Raw genomic sequence first — 23008 nt, 5'->3', positions numbered from 1 at the left:
GCACCATGTTCCAGACAGGGACCCCTCCCTTCCTGGGAGGCTTAATGATTTTTATTGTCGGTTCGATAGTGAAAACCATCAGTCCCCCTCTTTTCCAAGAGAGCAGGGTGACTCTCCACCCAACATACGTGAACATGATGTCAGACTGCTGCTCCGTCAGCAAAACCCCAGAAAGGCGGCAGGGCCTGATGGCGTGTCGTCTGCCACATTAAAGCACTGTGCTGACCAACTCGCACCTGTCCTCACTTCCATTTTCAACTGGTCACTTGAACTCTGTACTGTGCCTGCTTGTTTTAAATCTGCGGTCATCATTCCTGTCCAAAAGAAAAATAATATCACCTGTCTTAATGACTATAGGCCTGTTGCCCTAACATCTGTCATTATGAAAGTATTTGAGCGACTTGTATGTAAGCACCTGTCCAGCATAGCACTAGATCCCCACCAATTTGCCTACAGAGCAAATAGGAGTGTAGATGATGCAGTGTCCCTCTGTCTGCACACTATTACCCAACATCTAGAATCCAGATCCACCTATGCTCGTGTACTCTTTGTTGACTTCAGCTCCGCATTTAATACAATAGTGCCTGGGAAGCTGATTTCAACCCTACAGGAGCTAGGCGTCGGCACACCTCTATGTAAATGGATCTTTAATTTTCTATGTGACAGGAAACAGGTGGTCAAAATAGGTGATCTCGTCTCGCTGTCTAGGCTCCTAAACACTGCCCCCCCCCCCCCCCACTATTGTACTCATTATATACTAATTTCTGTCAATCTCACTTTAGTACAGTTATGATGTATAAGTTTGCTGATGACACATCTTTAGTAGGTCTTATTACCAACGAGGATGAATCCAACTACCGCAGAGCAGTAGAGGAGCTGGTGAGATGGTGTGAGAGTTACAACTTGATTCTAAACATCTCTAAAACCAAAGAGATGTTCATAGACTTTAGGAAGAAAATCTCGAGTCCCCTCCCCCCCTTCATCAATGGGGAAGAGGTAGAAAGAGTCTCCTCCTTCCGGTTCCTAGGGACCACCATCCATGAATCCTTATCATGGGATCTCAACACCAGTCTCATAATAAGCAAATCACACCAGTGTCTCTATTTCCTGCGGCAGCTTAAGAAGTTTAAAGTCAGCCAAGCAGCCATGACTCACTTCTATAGGGCCACTATTGAAAGTGTTCTTACCTTCTCCATGCTTGTCTGGTTTGGTCACACAACCTCTCAAGACAAATCGAAGCTGGAAAGAGTAGTACGTTGCGCATCAAAAACCATTGGATGTAGCCTCCCTACACTTTCCTCACTCTATTCCACCAGAATAATTAGGAAGGCAAAAAAAATCATTGCAGACAACTCTCATCCTGCACATTACCTCTTCAATCTCCTCCCATCAGGCAGGAGATATAGAAGCATCAAGAGCTCAACATCTCGCTTCAGAGATAGCACTTACCTCGTAGCCATTAGACATCTGAACTAGATGTATGTATGTAGCAATATGCATATTGCACTTTCAAAACTGAATGTAATTCCCTATGCTGCTGGTTTTTGTATTGTATTGTCCTTTTTGTTTTTGTATCTATGGTTGTCTGTATATGTTGAGTATGAACCAAGACAAATTCCTATCAACTTGTTTACATGGCAAATACATTCTTGAATCTTGAATCTTACTGCAGTCGAGTGCTGATGTTGTATTGTGTATCTTAGTTTTATCCAGTGTTTTATTGTCTACTAATTGTCTACCACATTAGACAAGACCCAGATTAGTGTAATGTTTTTTTATTTTTTACTTGTAGTCAGCTCAATGAATGAACTGGTTGGTGGTGAAGTGTCATATTTCACTACTACACCCATAGCGGTCCCTGACAGACTTATCAAAGTTCCTCTCCACCTGTAAACAAGTCCAAATACACTATTTTCCACAGCTATTGTTTGGTGAAAGTGCTCCTTGGCGTTGCTGAAATGGTGAATATTTTCTGCTCCATCCATAGTTTTAAAGAATTAAATGTTTCTTCTGTATTCTCTTTTTTTGATAGCTTGTTGTGCAGTCTGGTGTTCATAAGAAAATAATAACAACATGCTTATTTCTCTGTTGGTGTCAACACACAAAAGACACAAGAAACAAGCAGCCTAAATTACAATGGGTTCAATCTATGAACTATAACCTTCAGGAATGAAATAATTTAACTATAATTCATGGGTTAATTATTACCCATTTTAAGTTATTTCAAGTACACTGTGTGGTCTGTTATATTTTCATTTTATAGATATTTTAACCCTATTTTCAAATATAACTTTCCTCAACTCAAATAATGAATGTCAACTAACACTAGTTTTCGTAAAAATAACCAACTAATTTAAAATAATCCAAAACATTATTTATATTATATAACTAAGAATTTATCTCACACTTTAGACTTTACATAGGTACATTTATTTACCATCGTATTATAATTATTATACCCGGAACCTCGTACATACGAGCCGCTCTACGTTACCATTCGGCTAAAGAGCCATGGTCTAATAGGAGGGTGTGTACCGCAGCCCACTAAAGCCTACAGTGATGGTGGAGTGTGCCGAAAATAGCGGATCTACAAGCCCACAGCGCGTCTCTGATGCAGCTCGTTGTGGGCTTGTAGCTCTGACGATAGCGCCCCTGGTGGTTAATCTACCAACTTCACACTGCTTTGAGATGCACTTTGATGCAAAATGTATTGAAAAGTGGATAATAGCGCCATCTGGTGGTTATTTTAGTAATGTGCGTTGTCAAGTTAAAGCGTCGAAATTCTGACGTTATACGCTGCATTTCCGCTTTCCCTTCAAAATACAACAATGTGGTACTCGTCAAGTTAAAGCGTCAACATTCTGACGTCAAACGATGAATTTCCGCTTTCTCTTCAAATTAAAACGTGGCAGCTTGCGTTAGCTTTAGCTATTGTTAGCTTTAATTGATCTTTATTCATATTAATACGTGTTGCATGTTTTAATGTTGTTCTAAAGGACAGAAGATTATTTAGCACAAACTGTCGATTAAAATAAAGAACGTTTTATTACAAATAAACACTTGTTTTTATTATTTTTACAGTTCTGAGAAACTAGCTAGCTGGCTGGCTAATAGCTCCAACAGCTAGCGGATGTAAACACGGTCACGTGACTCCCGTCACATTAGAAAACAGAGGTTTCCGGTGTGTTACGTTGAAATCGGTGAACCTACCGAATTATGTGACTGTACTGCGGCTGCGCCGTCGTCGCCATGGTCTTTGGGAAATGAAGTCCTTGAATGTAGTTTTACAGGCCCATCCCTATGATTTATAGATCTATTCTAAAGGCCCATCCCCATGTTCTATGGATCTATTGGTGTTCATATGGGAAATGTAGTCCTGAAATGTAGTTCTTCCATCCACCCATATGGTGTATGGGAAATGTAGTCCTTAAATGTAGTTCTATAGTCAATCCACATGTTTTACAGATCTAATTGGTCAATCCACATGTTGTACAGATCTAATTGGTCCATCCACATGTTTTACAGATCTAATTGGTCAATCCACATGTTTTAAAGATCTAATTGGTCAATCCACATGTTTCACAGATCTAATTGGTCAATCCACATGTTTTACAGATCTAATTGGTCAATCCACATGTTGTACAGATCTAATTGGTCAATCCACATGTTTTACAGATCTAATTGGTCAATCCACATGTTTCACAGATCTAATTGGTCAATCCACATGTTTTACAGATCTAATTGGTCAATCCACATGTTGTACAGATCTAATTGGTCAATCCACATGTTTTACAGATCTAATTGGTCAATCCACATGTTGTACAGATCTAATTGGTCAATCCACATGTTTTACAGATCTAATTGGTCAATCCACATGTTTCACAGATCTAATTGGTCAATCCACATGTTTTACAGATCTAATTGGTCAATCCACATGTTGTACAGATCTAATTGGTCAATCCACATGTTTTACAGATCTAATTGGTCAATCCACATGTTGTACAGATCTAATTGGTCCATCCACATGTTTTACAGATCTAATTGGTCAATCCACATGTTTTACAGATCTAATTGGTCAATCCACATGTTTCACAGATCTAATTGGTCAATCCACATGTTTTACAGATCTAATTGGTCAATCCACATGTTGTACAGATCTAATTGGTCAATCCACATGTTTTACAGATCTAATTGGTCAATCCACATGTTTCACAGATCTAATTGGTCAATCCACATGTTTTACAGATCTAATTGGTCAATCCACATGTTGTACAGATCTAATTGGTCAATCCACATGTTTTACAGATCTAATTGGTCAATCCACATGTTGTACAGATCTAATTGGTCCATCCACATGTTTTACAGATCTATTTGGTCAATCCACATGTTTCACAGATCTAATTGGTCAATCCACATGTTTCACAGATCTAATTGGTCAATCCACATGTTTTACAGATCTAATTGGTCAATCCACATGTTGTACAGATCTAATTGGTCCATCCACATGTTTTACAGATCTATTTGGTCAATCCACATGTTTCACAGATCTAATTGGTCAATCCACATGTTTCACAGATCTAATTGGTCAATCCACATGTTTTACAGATCTAATTGGTCAATCCACATGTTGTACAGATCTAATTGGTCCATCCACATGTTTTACAGATCTATTTGGTCAATCCACATGTTTCACAGATCTAATTGGTCAATCCACATGTTTCACAGATATAATTGGTCAATCCACATGTTTTACAGATCTAATTGGTCAATCCACATGTTTCACAGATCTAATTGGTCAATCCACATGTTTTACAGATCTAATTGGTCAATCCACATGTTGTACAGATCTAATTGGTCAATCCACATGTTTTACAGATCTAATTGGTCAATCCACATGTTGTACAGATCTAATTGGTCCATCCACATGTTTTACAGATCTATTTGGTCAATCCACATGTTTCACAGATCTATTTGGTCAATCCACATGTTTCACAGATCTAATTGGTCAATCCACATGTTTTACAGATCTAATTGGTCAATCCACATGTTTCACAGATATAATTGGTCAATCCACATGTTGTACAGATCTAATTGGTCCATCCACATGTTTTACAGATCTAATTGGTCAATCCACATGTTTCACAGATCTAATTGGTCAATCCACATGTTTTACAGATCTAATTGGTCAATCCACATGTTGTACAGATCTAATTGGTCCATCCACATGTTTTATAGATCTAATTGGTCAATCCACATGTTTTACAGATCTAATTGGTCAATCCACATGTTTCACAGATCTAATTGGTCAATCCACATGTTTTACAGATCTAATTGGTCAATCCACATGTTTTACAGATCTAATTGGTCAATCCACATGTTTCACAGATCTAATTGGTCAATCCACATGTTTTACAGATCTAATTGGTCAATCCACATGTTGTACAGATCTAATTGGTCCATCCACATGTTTTACAGATCTAATTGGTCAATCCACATGTTTCACAGATCTAATTGGTCAATCCACATGTTTTACAGATCTAATTGGTCAATCCACATGTTGTACAGATCTAATTGGTCAATCCACATGTTTTACAGATCTAATTGGTCAATCCACATGTTGTACAGATCTAATTGGTCAATCCACATGTTTCACAGATCTAATTGGTCAATCCACATGTTTTACAGATCTAATTGGTCAATCCACATGTTTCACAGATCTAATTGGTCAATCCACATGTTGTACAGATCTAATTGGTCCATCCACATGTTTTACAGATCTAATTGGTCAATCCACATGTTTCACAGATCTAATTGGTCAATCCACATGTTTTACAGATCTAATTGGTCAATCCACATGTTGTACAGATCTAATTGGTCAATCCACATGTTTTACAGATCTAATTGGTCAATCCACATGTTGTACAGATCTAATTGGTCAATCCACATGTTTTACAGATCTAATTGGTCAATCCACATGTTTCACAGATCTAATTGGTCAATCCACATGTTTTACAGATCTAATTGGTCAATCCACATGTTGTACAGATCTAATTGGTCAATCCACATGTTTTACAGATCTAATTGGTCAATCCACATGTTGTACAGATCTAATTGGTCAATCCACATGTTTTACAGATCTAATTGGTCAATCCACATGTTTCACAGATCTAATTGGTCAATCCACATGTTTTACAGATCTAATTGGTCAATCCACATGTTGTACAGATCTAATTGGTCAATCCACATGTTTTACAGATCTAATTGGTCAATCCACATGTTGTACAGATCTAATTGGTCCATCCACATGTTTTACAGATCTAATTGGTCAATCCACATGTTTTACAGATCTAATTGGTCAATCCACATGTTTCACAGATCTAATTGGTCAATCCACATGTTTTACAGATCTAATTGGTCAATCCACATGTTGTACAGATCTAATTGGTCAATCCACATGTTTTACAGATCTAATTGGTCAATCCACATGTTTCACAGATCTAATTGGTCAATCCACATGTTTTACAGATCTAATTGGTCAATCCACATGTTGTACAGATCTAATTGGTCAATCCACATGTTTTACAGATCTAATTGGTCAATCCACATGTTGTACAGATCTAATTGGTCCATCCACATGTTTTACAGATCTATTTGGTCAATCCACATGTTTCACAGATCTAATTGGTCAATCCACATGTTTCACAGATCTAATTGGTCAATCCACATGTTTTACAGATCTAATTGGTCAATCCACATGTTGTACAGATCTAATTGGTCCATCCACATGTTTTACAGATCTATTTGGTCAATCCACATGTTTCACAGATCTAATTGGTCAATCCACATGTTTCACAGATCTAATTGGTCAATCCACATGTTTTACAGATCTAATTGGTCAATCCACATGTTGTACAGATCTAATTGGTCCATCCACATGTTTTACAGATCTATTTGGTCAATCCACATGTTTCACAGATCTAATTGGTCAATCCACATGTTTCACAGATATAATTGGTCAATCCACATGTTTTACAGATCTAATTGGTCAATCCACATGTTTCACAGATCTAATTGGTCAATCCACATGTTTTACAGATCTAATTGGTCAATCCACATGTTGTACAGATCTAATTGGTCAATCCACATGTTTTACAGATCTAATTGGTCAATCCACATGTTGTACAGATCTAATTGGTCCATCCACATGTTTTACAGATCTATTTGGTCAATCCACATGTTTCACAGATCTATTTGGTCAATCCACATGTTTCACAGATCTAATTGGTCAATCCACATGTTTTACAGATCTAATTGGTCAATCCACATGTTTCACAGATATAATTGGTCAATCCACATGTTGTACAGATCTAATTGGTCCATCCACATGTTTTACAGATCTAATTGGTCAATCCACATGTTTCACAGATCTAATTGGTCAATCCACATGTTTTACAGATCTAATTGGTCAATCCACATGTTGTACAGATCTAATTGGTCCATCCACATGTTTTATAGATCTAATTGGTCAATCCACATGTTTTACAGATCTAATTGGTCAATCCACATGTTTCACAGATCTAATTGGTCAATCCACATGTTTTACAGATCTAATTGGTCAATCCACATGTTTTACAGATCTAATTGGTCAATCCACATGTTTCACAGATCTAATTGGTCAATCCACATGTTTTACAGATCTAATTGGTCAATCCACATGTTGTACAGATCTAATTGGTCCATCCACATGTTTTACAGATCTAATTGGTCAATCCACATGTTTCACAGATCTAATTGGTCAATCCACATGTTTTACAGATCTAATTGGTCAATCCACATGTTGTACAGATCTAATTGGTCAATCCACATGTTTTACAGATCTAATTGGTCAATCCACATGTTGTACAGATCTAATTGGTCAATCCACATGTTTCACAGATCTAATTGGTCAATCCACATGTTTTACAGATCTAATTGGTCAATCCACATGTTTCACAGATCTAATTGGTCAATCCACATGTTGTACAGATCTAATTGGTCCATCCACATGTTTTACAGATCTAATTGGTCAATCCACATGTTTCACAGATCTAATTGGTCAATCCACATGTTTTACAGATCTAATTGGTCAATCCACATGTTGTACAGATCTAATTGGTACATCCACATGTTTTACAGATCTAATTGGTCAATCCACATGTTTTACAGATCTAATTGGTCAATCCACATGTTTCACAGATGTAATTGGTCAATCCACATGTTTTACAGATCTAATTGGTCAATCCACATGTTTTACAGATCTAATTGGTCAATCCACATGTTTCACAGATCTAATTGGTCAATCCACATGTTTTACAGATCTAATTGGTCAATCCACATGTTGTACAGATCTAATTGGTCCATCCACATGTTTTACAGATCAATTAGATCTGTGAAACATGTGGATTGACCCACATGTTTTACAGATCTAATTGGTCAATCCACATGTTTCACAGATCTAATTGGTCAATCCACATGTTTTACAGATCTAATTGGTCAATCCACATGTTGTACAGATCTAATTGGTCAATCCACATGTTTTACAGATCTAATTGGTCAATCCACATGTTGTACAGATCTAATTGGTCCATCCACATGTTTTACAGATCTATTTGGTCAATCCACATGTTTCACAGATCTAATTGGTCAATCCACATGTTTTACAGATCTAATTGGTCAATCCACATGTTTCACAGATATAATTGGTCAATCCACATGTTGTACAGATCTAATTGGTCCATCCACATGTTTTACAGATCTAATTGGTCAATCCACATGTTTCACAGATCTAATTGGTCAATCCACATGTTTTACAGATCTAATTGGTCAATCCACATGTTGTACAGATCTAATTGGTCCATCCACATGTTTTATAGATCTAATTGGTCAATCCACATGTTTTACAGATCTAATTGGTCAATCCACATGTTTCACAGATCTAATTGGTCAATCCACATGTTTTACAGATCTAATTGGTCAATCCACATGTTTTACAGATCTAATTGGTCAATCCACATGTTTCACAGATCTAATTGGTCAATCCACATGTTTCACAGATCTAATTGGTCAATCCACATGTTTTACAGATCTAATTGGTCAATCCACATGTTGTACAGATCTAATTGGTCCATCCACATGTTTTACAGATCTAATTGGTCAATCCACATGTTTCACAGATCTAATTGGTCAATCCACATGTTTTACAGATCTAATTGGTCAATCCACATGTTTCACAGATCTAATTGGTCAATCCACATGTTGTACAGATCTAATTGGTCCATCCACATGTTTTACAGATCTAATTGGTCAATCCACATGTTTCACAGATCTAATTGGTCAATCCACATGTTTTACAGATCTAATTGGTCAATCCACATGTTGTACAGATCTAATTGGTACATCCACATGTTTTACAGATCTAATTGGTCAATCCACATGTTTTACAGATCTAATTGGTCAATCCACATGTTTCACAGATGTAATTGGTCAATCCACATGTTTTACAGATCTAATTGGTCAATCCACATGTTTTACAGATCTAATTGGTCAATCCACATGTTTCACAGATCTAATTGGTCAATCCACATGTTTTACAGATCTAATTGGTCAATCCACATGTTGTACAGATCTAATTGGTCCATCCACATGTTTTACAGATCTAATTGGTCAATCCACATGTTTCACAGATCTAATTGGTCAATCCACATGTTTTACAGATCTAATTGGTCAATCCACATGTTGTACAGATCTAATTGGTCAATCCACATGTTTTACAGATCTAATTGGTCATTCCACATGTTGTACAGATCTAATTGGTCCATCCACATGTTTCACAGATCTAATTGGTCAATCCACATGTTTCACAGATCTAATTGGTCAATCCACATGTTTCACAGATCTAATTGGTCAATCCACATGTTTTACAGATCTAATTGGTCAATCCACATGTTTTACAGATCTAATTGGTCAATCCACATGTTTCACAGATCTAATTGGTCAATCCACATGTTTTACAGATCTAATTGGTCAATCCACATGTTGTACAGATCTAATTGGTCCATCCACATGTTTTACAGATCTAATTGGTCAATCCACATGTTTCACAGATCTAATTGGTCAATCCACATGTTTTACAGATCTAATTGGTCAATCCACATGTTGTACAGATCTAATTGGTCAATCCACATGTTTTACAGATCTAATTGGTCATTCCACATGTTGTACAGATCTAATTGGTCCATCCACATGTTTTACAGATCTAATTGGTCAATCCACATGTTTCACAGATCTAATTGGTCAATCCACATGTTTTACAGATCTAATTGGTCAATCCACATGTTGTACAGATCTAATTGGTCAATCAACATGTTTCACAGATCTAATTGGTCAATCCACATGTTTTACAGATCTAATTGGTCAATCCACATGTTGTACAGATCTAATTGGTCAATCCACATGTTTCACAGATCTAATTGGTCAATCCACATGTTTCACAGATCTAATTGGTCCATCCACATGTTTTACAGATCTAATTGGTCAATCCACATGTTTTACAGATCTAATTGGTCAATCCACATGTTTTACAGATCTAATTGGTCAATCCACATGTTTCACAGATCTAATTGGTCAATCCACATGTTGTACAGATCTAATTGGTCCATCCACATGTTTTACAGATCTAATTGGTCCATCCACATGTTTTTGGTCAATCCACATGTTCTACAGATCTAATTGGTCAATCCACATGTTTTACAGATCCACTTGGTCCATCCACATGTATTACAGATCTATTGGTCCATCCACATGTTCTACAGATCTAATTGGTCAATCCACATGTTTTACAGATCTACTTGGTCCATCCACATGTATTACAGATCTATTGGTCCATCCACATGTTTTACAGATCTAATTGGTCAATCCACATGTTTTACAGATCTAATTGGTCTATGCACATGTTGTACAGATCTAATTGGTCAATCCACATGTTGTACAGATCTAATTGGTCCATCCATATGTTTTGCAGATCAAATTGGTCCATCCGCATGTTTTACAGATCTAATTGGTCAATCCACATGTTATTGGTCAATCCACATGTTTTACAGATCTAATTGGTCCATCCACATGTATTACAGATCTATTGGTCCATCCATATGTTTTACAGATCTAATTACTGCATCCATATGTTTTACAGATCTAATTGGTCCCTCCACATGTTTTACAGATCTAATTGGTCAATCCACATGTTTTAAAGATCTATTGGTCCATCCATATGATTTACAGATCTAAAGGTCCATCCATATGTTTTACAGATCTATTGGTCCATCCATATGTTTTACAGATCTATATGGTCCATCCGTATGTACTATAGATCTACAGGCCTCTGTCGTCCTAAGCCTAAGCCATTCCAGCCTGTCAAAGTGGGCAGGGGTGAGGTGGGTGTGTGAGGCCAAGTAGTAGCCTGACCAGTTTGTTTTAGGAAGTCTGGAGCCTTGTTTTAAGGGCCTTTGAGGTGCTGTTAGGCCGTGCTGCGAGGTCCCTTTTCGTTCGGTTTCGTTCCCGCGTCTTTGGCACTACGATTTCAATGCATATTTCCATAGACAATACCCTTCTGGACTCTGGGTTAAAAGTTATCCGCATAATATCCTGCAGTATTTTGTCACAAGCCAGAAATGTATATACAAGTGTATAACCAAAAAACGAAAATCTTGTGCTGCTGTTTTTGCTTTTAAAATGTGTTATATTGATTTTGGCAACACCAAATCTTTCTCAAATGTCATAAATACATACACCTAACATCTGAAACAAGTATTGGTGCCTTAGTTTACTCATATGTGAATCTAGATCATGAAATGTAGCAAATTTGTTAAAGAAAACGCTTCAACTTAAGTGATTGGCACCTAGCACAATGAAACATACACATAGAAAATGTAGCCAAAAGCTTATGTTTCATACATAAAAAATGTCACAACCTACTGGGTAATGAAAGGTAGAAAAGAAAAGCAGCCCACCTTGGCCCAAAATGGCTGAAAATCTATCAAAATGTTACCACGCCCCCTAAATTGGAATAATGCAAAAAATGGACAAGACTAAAAATAAATGCACTAAAGGTCAGAATTATTACAACATATGGTATGAAACATTTATACAAGTACCACCAAGTGTCACAGCATCTGACATTTGCACATCACCCCCCCCCCCCCCGCAGCTCAAGTGCAGTTAGTCAGTCTATTTGCCAGCCCATAGAGTCCCATTGTGAACCCAGACATGTTGAGTACACCAAAATGTTATAGTACAAATGTTGAATATGTATGGGTGCTAACTTGCATATGTTGAACAATTTTCATAATTAGTATAATTAGCTTTAATGACCATAATCACCTACTGTATATGGACAAGATTTCAGCAATAGTCACGGGCCTTATGGATTTTTCCGCGCCAATCAATATTAAAAGGACTAAATTTGGCCCAGATGTAGTCCAGGGCATGCTCTAATGATTTAGCTAGGGAACCCGAGCCAGTTACCTTCGGGGTCGCCATGGCGGCCAAATCCAATATGGCCGCCACATAAAACACCTTCCTCACCAGCCATTTGCAGTATCCTGTTGCACACACTAAAAGATCTGAGCCTTCTTGAGAAGAACAGAAGACCAGAGTAGTCAGACCAGTCCAATGACCTGTTCAGGTGCACTCCTAGAAACTTGTAGTTGTCTACATTCTCCACTACCTTAATATGTTGCTGGGAACCGGAGGTACACTCTTGGTCGTGCCATGGTCCACCACCATCTTCTTGGTCTTGCTAGCATTGAGCCAGAGGCTATTTGCCTTGCTCCAATGCACAACCTCCGTAACCATGCATGCTCAACAGTGTTGTTACCTGAGATGCAGGTGACAACTGACATGTCTTGTAGTTGAAGTGGAAGTCAGATGTTTATAGGGTGAACAGGAAAGGTGACAGCACTGTGCCCTGGGGAGCGCCCGTGATGTTCACCAGCACCTCCGAACAGACAACCCTGCAGTCTCACATACTGCAGTCTGCCCGAGAGATAGTCTGAGATCCATGCCACCAAACCATGGTCCACCCCCATCAACGCAAGCTTCTGTAAGCAGTTGTGACTGGATAGTTCTGAAGACACTGGAGAAGTCAAAGCATGATTCTAACTGCGTTGCCCATGGTGCCAAGGTGTGTGAATGCCCTGTTTAGCATGTAGATGATGACATCATCAAACCCAATGTCCACCTGGTATGTAAAAACTGAAGGGGGCCGACGTAGTCACTCACCATCGGTCACAATGCAGCAAGATTTCCACAGTTCATCATGGAGGGGCATATCGTTTGGATCAGCAGTTCTGGACAACCTGATCTCCATATATGCCTATACTATATTATTGCAACCACAGGTCGCATTTACTAAGAAAGTGCGCATTTTCCGTCAGTCAGTCAGTGTATCACTCAAAATCCCCATACATGGGGAAAGCCCCAATATATGGTGCCCAGGTCTTGTGAGTGACATCACGTGACATCATCAGGGATGGAGATCCCTGATGTCATCAATATTGGCCAGCAACTCTACAACTGACCCCAACCCTTAGATCTCCATATGGATATACTGTATGTCAGAACCTGTTCTGACATTCCATATGTTGATCCTTCCCCATCCATCCTTCCTCTTCGATGTGTAGTGTAGTGTAGTGTAGTGTAGTGTAGTACACACTACACTACACTACACTATACTGATACGCCCATACCCATGCATGGGCGTACATACTGTAAGTAGTTCTGGACAACCGCCTATCCAATCAACTCGACACCGGACATATAAATGTCCCTGTGCTGGGGTCAGCAGCAACGTGCATGCCGAGTGTGAAGTTAGTTGGTCATACTCCTACTCATACTCTATCAATAGGAATGTACTGAACTCCATTACTTTCATTTTGTATTTTTTAAATAAATTAAATGTGTAACATACAAAGGTTGCTTTTTTTAGGCTGTTCCTAAAGGTGTTCTGGGTGAAAATGTTGAATACGTTTTTTGGGTATAGTGGCCATATATATAAAAACATATATATTAGAGTTTTCTGGATAGATGTACTCATAAATCGGAGCATTTCAATGTGTTCTAATGCTTTTTAAGTTTGTCAAAAATGTCAAAAGTTCACTCGTTTTCACTTAGTGCCATCTTGTAAATATGCAAATTAAGGTTCCAGACACACTCAATCATAATTATAAGCATTCCAATGTGTTTGTAATGGTCAAAAAACATGACATAGACACAATGTTTGCATTTGTAGCTCATCTGGTTCAAATATTACAGCCAAAACCATTTTAGGTATAGCAGCCATGGATTTGGCCGCTATGGCGACCCCAAAGGTTGCCAGCTTGGGCGCCCTAGCTAAATCCAGATTCTGTGACACTTTGTGATACTTTTTCAGCCATTTTGGGCCAAGGTGGGCTGCTTTTCTTTTCTACCTTTCATTACCCAGTAGGTTGTGATTTTTTTATGTATGAAACATAAGCTTTTGGCTAAATTAACTATTGTGTATGTTTCATATGTTAAAGAGTTTTCTTTAACAAATTTGCTACATTTCATGATCTAAATTCACATATGATTAAACTAAGGCACCAATACTTGTTTCAGATGTTAGGTATATGTAATTATGACATTTGAGAAATAGTTTGTGTTGCCACAATCAATATAACACATTTTACAAGCAAACAACAGAACAAGATTTTCGTTTTTTGGTTATACACTTGTATATACATTTCTGGCTTGTGACAAAATACTGCAGGATATTATGCGGAGAACTTTTAACCCAAAGTCCAGAAGGGTATTGTCTATGGAAATGTCAAGTTCAACTCAGTTCCACTCCAAAGGACATACAAGGACGCAACTCCAATTTCCAACTCAATCCAATGGTTTTTTATTTTCCAACTTTTACACTCAGTGTTGGCTTCATTGGTGATTGGCTGGTCATTTCAGTTAGGTTGAAAACCTTCGAACACAAGGAAACAAAGATTAACAACATTGCCAAACAACAAATGATAATCCTTTCAAACCAGGTTCTCTTTTTAACCACTGATTTTAAACATTACATGTATTTTCAAATAATGAAGTCTTTTAAACAGTGTTTAAACAATGAACACCTTAGTCAACATTTTAAACAAATTAAACATTTCAAATTACTTTACCCTTTAAGCTTGGATAAAGGAATAAGGATTCAAGTTAAGTAAGCATCTAGCATTTTAAATTGAATAAGTAGTTAAAGAAAATAGCTGAACTTTAAGCTCTAATTGAACAAGGCATTTTAAACCTTTAACATGAATTGTCCATATTTTAGTAGTCTTTTAAATTCTTAAATCATTTTAACATTTCTAACTTATTTTGTAAAGAGATACTAAACATAAATGAAATCCAACTCTCAAGCAAGTTAATGTGTCCTTCCCCACTTCAGACTGAAGCAGTTGAAGCTACTAAACACAATTAGCCAGATTTTAACCACATCAAACAGTACTGCAGTGCATACATAAGTATAAATAAAACAATATCACCGACCATTGGCGTCTTTGGAGGTAGAACCCAAGAGTTGTCTTTGCTGTTTGCATCTGGTGTTTGTTTGAATGACTGACGCTCCATTCCTTTTAAGGTGCTCCTAATCAGGTAACGAGCAGCCATCTTGCTGCTGCATTCTGGGAGATGTAGTTTCTGAGGTGTGAGATGTCATGCTGACCAGATTTTGTCCATTTCTGAGTTTTAACTCAACACCTCCCACTTGAGCTCCTGGGTTTCCAAACACAGAGAGGTCACAAGTCTTCACACCTTTGACTCTGGTTCCTTTCTTGAGTCCGTCTCTTCTTGAACTTGAGAGAAGCGATGCATCACATCCTTTGTCAGTCGGCGCAGGTTGCTTTGGTGATGTTGCCTCCCACTTTGATTGGTTTGGGCCTCCCACTTTCATTGTTTTGGGGCCTCGCACTTTGATTGTTGTCCCCATGGAGCGAGCAAAGTGTGCATTTGATTTGTACGCTGCCACCTCCACCTCTTCAAGCAAGTCAGGATGTGCTCCACCCACCGTCTTGCCAAGTGGACTTTCCCACAAGACGAGGTCTCCAATGACCTTTACCCTCTGGGGAGCGAGTCTTCCCTCTCGATGGCTAATGAGAAGCTCAACTTCTTCTGGCCTTTCCAATTCTTCAAGTGTGACCTCTGGGAAGAACTTCTGCAACTTCTCCGGTTCAATTACTTGGTGTACTTTGGCAATTTCATTCAAGCCGTAGCAGACCATTTCATGAGCTCTCACTGTTCCTTTGGGAGTCTTGACTCTGACTTTGAGGAGATATCTTTGCGTTTTCACCTTCGTGGTCATTCCACCAACTCCATGGACAACTAAAGTTATCTTCTCTTTTCTTAAATTCAGTCTTTTTGCAGCCTTGTGGGTAATATAATTTGTGTCTGATGCAAGGTCAATTAAGGTCCCAATCTTCTGCCCTGCATTTGCAGTGACTTGCATCAACATCATGATGACCGGAAGTTCAGAGAGCCCATTCTTCTGCAGAAGTTTAGACTTAGCTGAAGTGCTGCGTGTCGCTGTCGTCTTGTTGGTGAAAGCCCTTCTGCCGCGATATGCCATTTCTGGGGAAAGTTCAGACAGGAATTCCTCTTGTTCCTCTGTCAGTTTGAATTTTCCCTCTTCACCTCTTTTGCCTTCTGCTTTAGGACAAAGGAAATAATGGTGGTCCGGAGCACAGCTGCCTCCCCTCTCACAGTCTGTGTTTCTGCAAAGGAAAGTGTCTCTGCAGTATCCATCTTCATCATGGCATCCTAGACACTTTGTGCATGCTCCCATCTTTTCCAACACATCTTTCTTCTCAGGTAACTTCAGTCCTTTAAATATCTTACAGAAGAATATTTTGTTGTTGTGCCCACTCTCACCGCAGACACCACATACCCCATCAAGGTCTGGTCTCTTTGTGGTTCTTGTTGAGGCAAACTTCCTCTCTGAATGATATGAACGATCTGGTTTGTCCATCTTCTCCACGTTTCGGAGCTGTTCGAGTCTCTCTAGGATTTCTTCTTGGTTTGTCAGGAACTTCAAGAGCATGTCAAAGTGATTGTCTGACGTGACATTGTTTGTGGGTTCAACCATGAACATCAGCCAGTCTCTTAGTATAAAGTCAGGCAACTTGCTTTCAAGTGATCTAATTACTAGTGGGTTGTTAATAGCTCCCGAGTTTCCCAATTCTGTGAGATCCGCTAGGGCCTTCTCCACCGTCTGTATGAGGTCAATGACGTGCCTTGGCTGGTCCCCCTTCACATGTGGCATCTTGTCCAGCTCTTCAAGTATTTCTATAGTGATGGTTGACTTGTTGCCATATCTGTTCTCCAATACTCTGAAAATGTCATTGGCAGCGGGGTATGTTGACAGTCTGAGGTCTTTTGAGATCTTGCCATCCACGCTTTCCAAGAGTTGAATTTTCTTCACCTCCGGTGATCCGGATGGCTCCCCCTGCTTTTGCAGGCTTTCCCAGTCTTTCCTCCATCTGTGGTATTCTCTCTTGCTTCCATTGAAGATAGGTAGAGTGGTTGGTTTGATTCTCACCACTGGTGCTGTCGGTTGGGGTGGTGCTGTTGGTCCTGTGCCTTGCTCGGCGATCCTCCTTGCAGTGACAAGTTGAGCTTTCTTGAATAGAAGCTGGTTGTTGGACGCTCTTAGGTCCACCATCCTTCTATCAATCTCCTCCTTTGGTTCCCCAGGGATCCACCTCTCCCATGTGGACATGGCTGAGATGGCTGCATTCAACTCCTTGTCCCAAACAGTGAGGTGTACTTCATAGCCTTCTAGGTTGTTACTTTCCACAGCTACCCTTTCCGCTGCCTCATTAGCTCTCTCCGCTTCAAGGATTGCCCTTCCCAGCTCATTTCTTCCATACTTCAACCACAGATTAGTCTGAATAATGTCTTTGGTCTCAGCCAGCTTTGTCTCGGCTTCTTCTAAAGTGTTCCTGATGTCGGCCTTTTGCTGCTCATCAAGATCAGCTTCTTCATCCTCAGCTTTCATTTTAGCTTCCAGCCCAATCCTGACATCTTCATTTGAATCGAGCACCGCTCGGAAACAGACTGAAAGGGTTTTGAATTCTTCAATCAACTCGGATTGCAGCATGCCGTCTGCTCTCCTTAAAATATAGTTTGCTGTTCTGGTGAAGCGGCTCTTCGCCGTGGTCCTCTCCTTCTTGAGATCCTTGACCGTCTCTTCAGCCATTCTTTATTTCCTTCCACGTCAACAGGATATCTGGTCGGAAGCCGTTTATCTCCCTCCAGCTGCTAGCTGTGGTTTTCAACTGTCAAGTTCAACTCAGTTCCACTCCAAAGGACATACAAGGACGCAACTCCAATTTCCAACTCAATCCAATGGTTTTTTATTTTCCAACTTTTACACTCAGTGTTGGCTTCATTGGTGATTGGCTGGTCATTTCAGTTAGGTTGAAAACCTTCGAACACAAGGAAACAAAGATTAACAACATTGCCAAACAACAAATGATAATCCTTTCAAACCAGGTTCTCTTTTTAACCACTGATTTTAAACATTACATGTATTTTCAAATAATGAAGTCTTTTAAACAGTGTTTAAACAATGAACACCTTAGTCAACATTTTAAACAAATTAAACATTTCAAATTACTTTACCCTTTAAGCTTGGATAAAGGAATAAGGATTCAAGTTAAGTAAGCATCTAGCATTTTAAATTGAATAAGTAGTTAAAGAAAATAGCTGAACTTTAAGCTCTAATTGAACAAGGCATTTTAAACCTTTAACATGAATTGTCCATATTTTAGTAGTCTTTTAAATTCTTAAATCATTTTAACATTTCTAACTTATTTTGTAAAGAGATACTAAACATAAATGAAATCCAACTCTCAAGCAAGTTAATGTGTCCTTCCCCACTTCAGACTGAAGCAGTTGAAGCTACTAAACACAATTAGCCAGATTTTAACCACATCAAACAGTACTGCAGTGCATACATAAGTATAAATAAAACAATATCACCGACCATTGGCGTCTTTGGAGGTAGAACCCAAGAGTTGTCTTTGCTGTTTGCATCTGGTGTTTGTTTGAATGACTGACGCTCCATTCCTTTTAAGGTGCTCCTAATCAGGTAACGAGCAGCCATCTTGCTGCTGCATTCTGGGAGATGTAGTTTCTGAGGTGTGAGATGTCATGCTGACCAGATTTTGTCCATTTCTGAGTTTTAACTCAACACCTCCCACTTGAGCTCCTGGGTTTCCAAACACAGAGAGGTCACAAGTCTTCACACCTTTGACTCTGGTTCCTTTCTTGAGTCCGTCTCTTCTTGAACTTGAGAGAAGCGATGCATCACATCCTTTGTCAGTCGGCGCAGGTTGCTTTGGTGATGTTGCCTCCCACTTTGATTGGTTTGGGCCTCCCACTTTCATTGTTTTGGGGCCTCGCACTTTGATTGTTGTCCCCATGGAGCGAGCAAAGTGTGCATTTGATTTGTACGCTGCCACCTCCACCTCTTCAAGCAAGTCAGGATGTGCTCCACCCACCGTCTTGCCAAGTGGACTTTCCCACAAGACGAGGTCTCCAATGACCTTTACCCTCTGGGGAGCGAGTCTTCCCTCTCGATGGCTAATGAGAAGCTCAACTTCTTCTGGCCTTTCCAATTCTTCAAGTGTGACCTCTGGGAAGAACTTCTGCAACTTCTCCGGTTCAATTACTTGGTGTACTTTGGCAATTTCATTCAAGCCGTAGCAGACCATTTCATGAGCTCTCACTGTTCCTTTGGGAGTCTTGACTCTGACTTTGAGGAGATATCTTTGCGTTTTCACCTTCGTGGTCATTCCACCAACTCCATGGACAACTAAAGTTATCTTCTCTTTTCTTAAATTCAGTCTTTTTGCAGCCTTGTGGGTAATATAATTTGTGTCTGATGCAAGGTCAATTAAGGTCCCAATCTTCTGCCCTGCATTTGCAGTGACTTGCATCAACATCATGATGACCGGAAGTTCAGAGAGCCCATTCTTCTGCAGAAGTTTAGACTTAGCTGAAGTGCTGCGTGTCGCTGTCGTCTTGTTGGTGAAAGCCCTTCTGCCGCGATATGCCATTTCTGGGGAAAGTTCAGACAGGAATTCCTCTTGTTCCTCTGTCAGTTTGAATTTTCCCTCTTCACCTCTTTTGCCTTCTGCTTTAGGACAAAGGAAATAATGGTGGTCCGGAGCACAGCTGCCTCCCCTCTCACAGTCTGTGTTTCTGCAAAGGAAAGTGTCTCTGCAGTATCCATCTTCATCATGGCATCCTAGACACTTTGTGCATGCTCCCATCTTTTCCAACACATCTTTCTTCTCAGGTAACTTCAGTCCTTTAAATATCTTACAGAAGAATATTTTGTTGTTGTGCCCACTCTCACCGCAGACACCACATACCCCATCAAGGTCTGGTCTCTTTGTGGTTCTTGTTGAGGCAAACTTCCTCTCTGAATGATATGAACGATCTGGTTTGTCCATCTTCTCCACGTTTCGGAGCTGTTCGAGTCTCTCTAGGATTTCTTCTTGGTTTGTCAGGAACTTCAAGAGCATGTCAAAGTGATTGTCTGACGTGACATTGTTTGTGGGTTCAACCATGAACATCAGCCAGTCTCTTAGTATAAAGTCAGGCAACTTGCTTTCAAGTGATCTAATTACTAGTGGGTTGTTAATAGCTCCCGAGTTTCCCAATTCTGTGAGATCCGCTAGGGCCTTCTCCACCGTCTGTATGAGGTCAATGACGTGCCTTGGCTGGTCCCCCTTCACATGTGGCATCTTGTCCAGCTCTTCAAGTATTTCTATAGTGATGGTTGACTTGTTGCCATATCTGTTCTCCAATACTCTGAAAATGTCATTGGCAGCGGGGTATGTTGACAGTCTGAGGTCTTTTGAGATCTTGCCATCCACGCTTTCCAAGAGTTGAATTTTCTTCACCTCCGGTGATCCGGATGGCTCCCCCTGCTTTTGCAGGCTTTCCCAGTCTTTCCTCCATCTGTGGTATTCTCTCTTGCTTCCATTGAAGATAGGTAGAGTGGTTGGTTTGATTCTCACCACTGGTGCTGTCGGTTGGGGTGGTGCTGTTGGTCCTGTGCCTTGCTCGGCGATCCTCCTTGCAGTGACAAGTTGAGCTTTCTTGAATAGAAGCTGGTTGTTGGACGCTCTTAGGTCCACCATCCTTCTATCAATCTCCTCCTTTGGTTCCCCAGGGATCCACCTCTCCCATGTGGACATGGCTGAGATGGCTGCATTCAACTCCTTGTCCCAAACAGTGAGGTGTACTTCATAGCCTTCTAGGTTGTTACTTTCCACAGCTACCCTTTCCGCTGCCTCATTAGCTCTCTCCGCTTCAAGGATTGCCCTTCCCAGCTCATTTCTTCCATACTTCAACCACAGATTAGTCTGAATAATGTCTTTGGTCTCAGCCAGCTTTGTCTCGGCTTCTTCTAAAGTGTTCCTGATGTCGGCCTTTTGCTGCTCATCAAGATCAGCTTCTTCATCCTCAGCTTTCATTTTAGCTTCCAGCCCAATCCTGACATCTTCATTTGAATCGAGCACCGCTCGGAAACAGACTGAAAGGGTTTTGAATTCTTCAATCAACTCGGATTGCAGCATGCCGTCTGCTCTCCTTAAAATATAGTTTGCTGTTCTGGTGAAGCGGCTCTTCGCCGTGGTCCTCTCCTTCTTGAGATCCTTGACCGTCTCTTCAGCCATTCTTTATTTCCTTCCACGTCAACAGGATATCTGGTCGGAAGCCGTTTATCTCCCTCCAGCTGCTAGCTGTGGTTTTCAACTGTCAAGTTCAACTCAGTTCCACTCCAAAGGACATACAAGGACGCAACTCCAATTTCCAACTCAATCCAATGGTTTTTTATTTTCCAACTTTTACACTCAGTGTTGGCTTCATTGGTGATTGGCTGGTCATTTCAGTTAGGTTGAAAACCTTCGAACACAAGGAAACAAAGATTAACAACATTGCCAAACAACAAATGATAATCCTTTCAAACCAGGTTCTCTTTTTAACCACTGATTTTAAACATTACATGTATTTTCAAATAATGAAGTCTTTTAAACAGTGTTTAAACAATGAACACCTTAGTCAACATTTTAAACAAATTAAACATTTCAAATTACTTTACCCTTTAAGCTTGGATAAAGGAATAAGGATTCAAGTTAAGTAAGCATCTAGCATTTTAAATTGAATAAGTAGTTAAAGAAAATAGCTGAACTTTAAGCTCTAATTGAACAAGGCATTTTAAACCTTTAACATGAATTGTCCATATTTTAGTAGTCTTTTAAATTCTTAAATCATTTTAACATTTCTAACTTATTTTGTAAAGAGATACTAAACATAAATGAAATCCAACTCTCAAGCAAGTTAATGTGTCCTTCCCCACTTCAGACTGAAGCAGTTGAAGCTACTAAACACAATTAGCCAGATTTTAACCACATCAAACAGTACTGCAGTGCATACATAAGTATAAATAAAACAATATCACCGACCATTGGCGTCTTTGGAGGTAGAACCCAAGAGTTGTCTTTGCTGTTTGCATCTGGTGTTTGTTTGAATGACTGACGCTCCATTCCTTTTAAGGTGCTCCTAATCAGGTAACGAGCAGCCATCTTGCTGCTGCATTCTGGGAGATGTAGTTTCTGAGGTGTGAGATGTCATGCTGACCAGATTTTGTCCATTTCTGAGTTTTAACTCAACATTGAAATCGTAGTGCCAAAGACGCGGGAACGAAAATTTTCTAGGCACTTTTTCTTGGGTCGCAGCACGGCCTATGTGGTACCAAGAGGTGCATGCATAGGTCTGTAACCCTGACCCTAGCGGGTCCATTTGATTCCATTTGTTCACTATCAGAGTTAACATGAAAAGGTTTGGTAACCAGTGCGTTTCACATGCGTAGAATTCCCAACTGACTGGCAGAGACTAGAGG

General features: G+C 39.6%; 2 protein-coding genes across 3 annotated transcripts; both read right to left on the bottom strand.

Moving 5' to 3' along the window:
• Nucleotides 1-14913: 14913 nt before the first annotated feature.
• Nucleotides 14914-18296, bottom strand: LOC306919587 (uncharacterized protein). Its single transcript, XM_079532346.1, has 2 exons — nucleotides 15586-18296; nucleotides 14914-15025 (listed from the first exon to the last, which is right to left on the bottom strand). The coding sequence occupies exon 1, from the start codon at nucleotides 18287-18289 to the stop codon at nucleotides 15683-15685; it is 2607 nt and encodes an 868-aa protein (XP_079388472.1). The 5' UTR covers nucleotides 18290-18296; the 3' UTR covers nucleotides 14914-15025; nucleotides 15586-15682.
• Nucleotides 18297-18406: 110 nt separating this feature from the next.
• On the bottom strand, nucleotides 18407-22692 carry LOC306919586 (uncharacterized protein). 2 transcript variants are annotated; one of them, XR_013789578.1, is made up of 2 exons: nucleotides 19079-22692; nucleotides 18407-18518 (listed from the first exon to the last, which is right to left on the bottom strand). XR_013789578.1 is itself a non-coding variant. In XM_079532345.1 (2 exons), exon 2 carries the CDS (start codon nucleotides 21780-21782, stop codon nucleotides 19176-19178), a length of 2607 nt encoding a protein of 868 aa, XP_079388471.1. In that variant the 5' UTR covers nucleotides 21783-22011; nucleotides 22572-22684; the 3' UTR covers nucleotides 19165-19175. The 2 variants fall into 2 exon arrangements, 1 of the variants encoding a protein (XP_079388471.1); XM_079532345.1 differs by lacking the exon at nucleotides 18407-18518 and having other exon boundaries at nucleotides 19165-22011; nucleotides 22572-22684.
• Nucleotides 22693-23008: the final 316 nt, after the last annotated feature.

The sequence above is a fragment of the Electrona antarctica genome (genome assembly GCF_951216825.1).
Source record: "Electrona antarctica genome assembly, contig: scaffold_135, whole genome shotgun sequence".
Lineage (NCBI taxonomy): Eukaryota > Metazoa > Chordata > Actinopteri > Myctophiformes > Myctophidae > Electrona > Electrona antarctica.
This window is presented reverse-complemented; position numbering and strand designations above follow the sequence as displayed.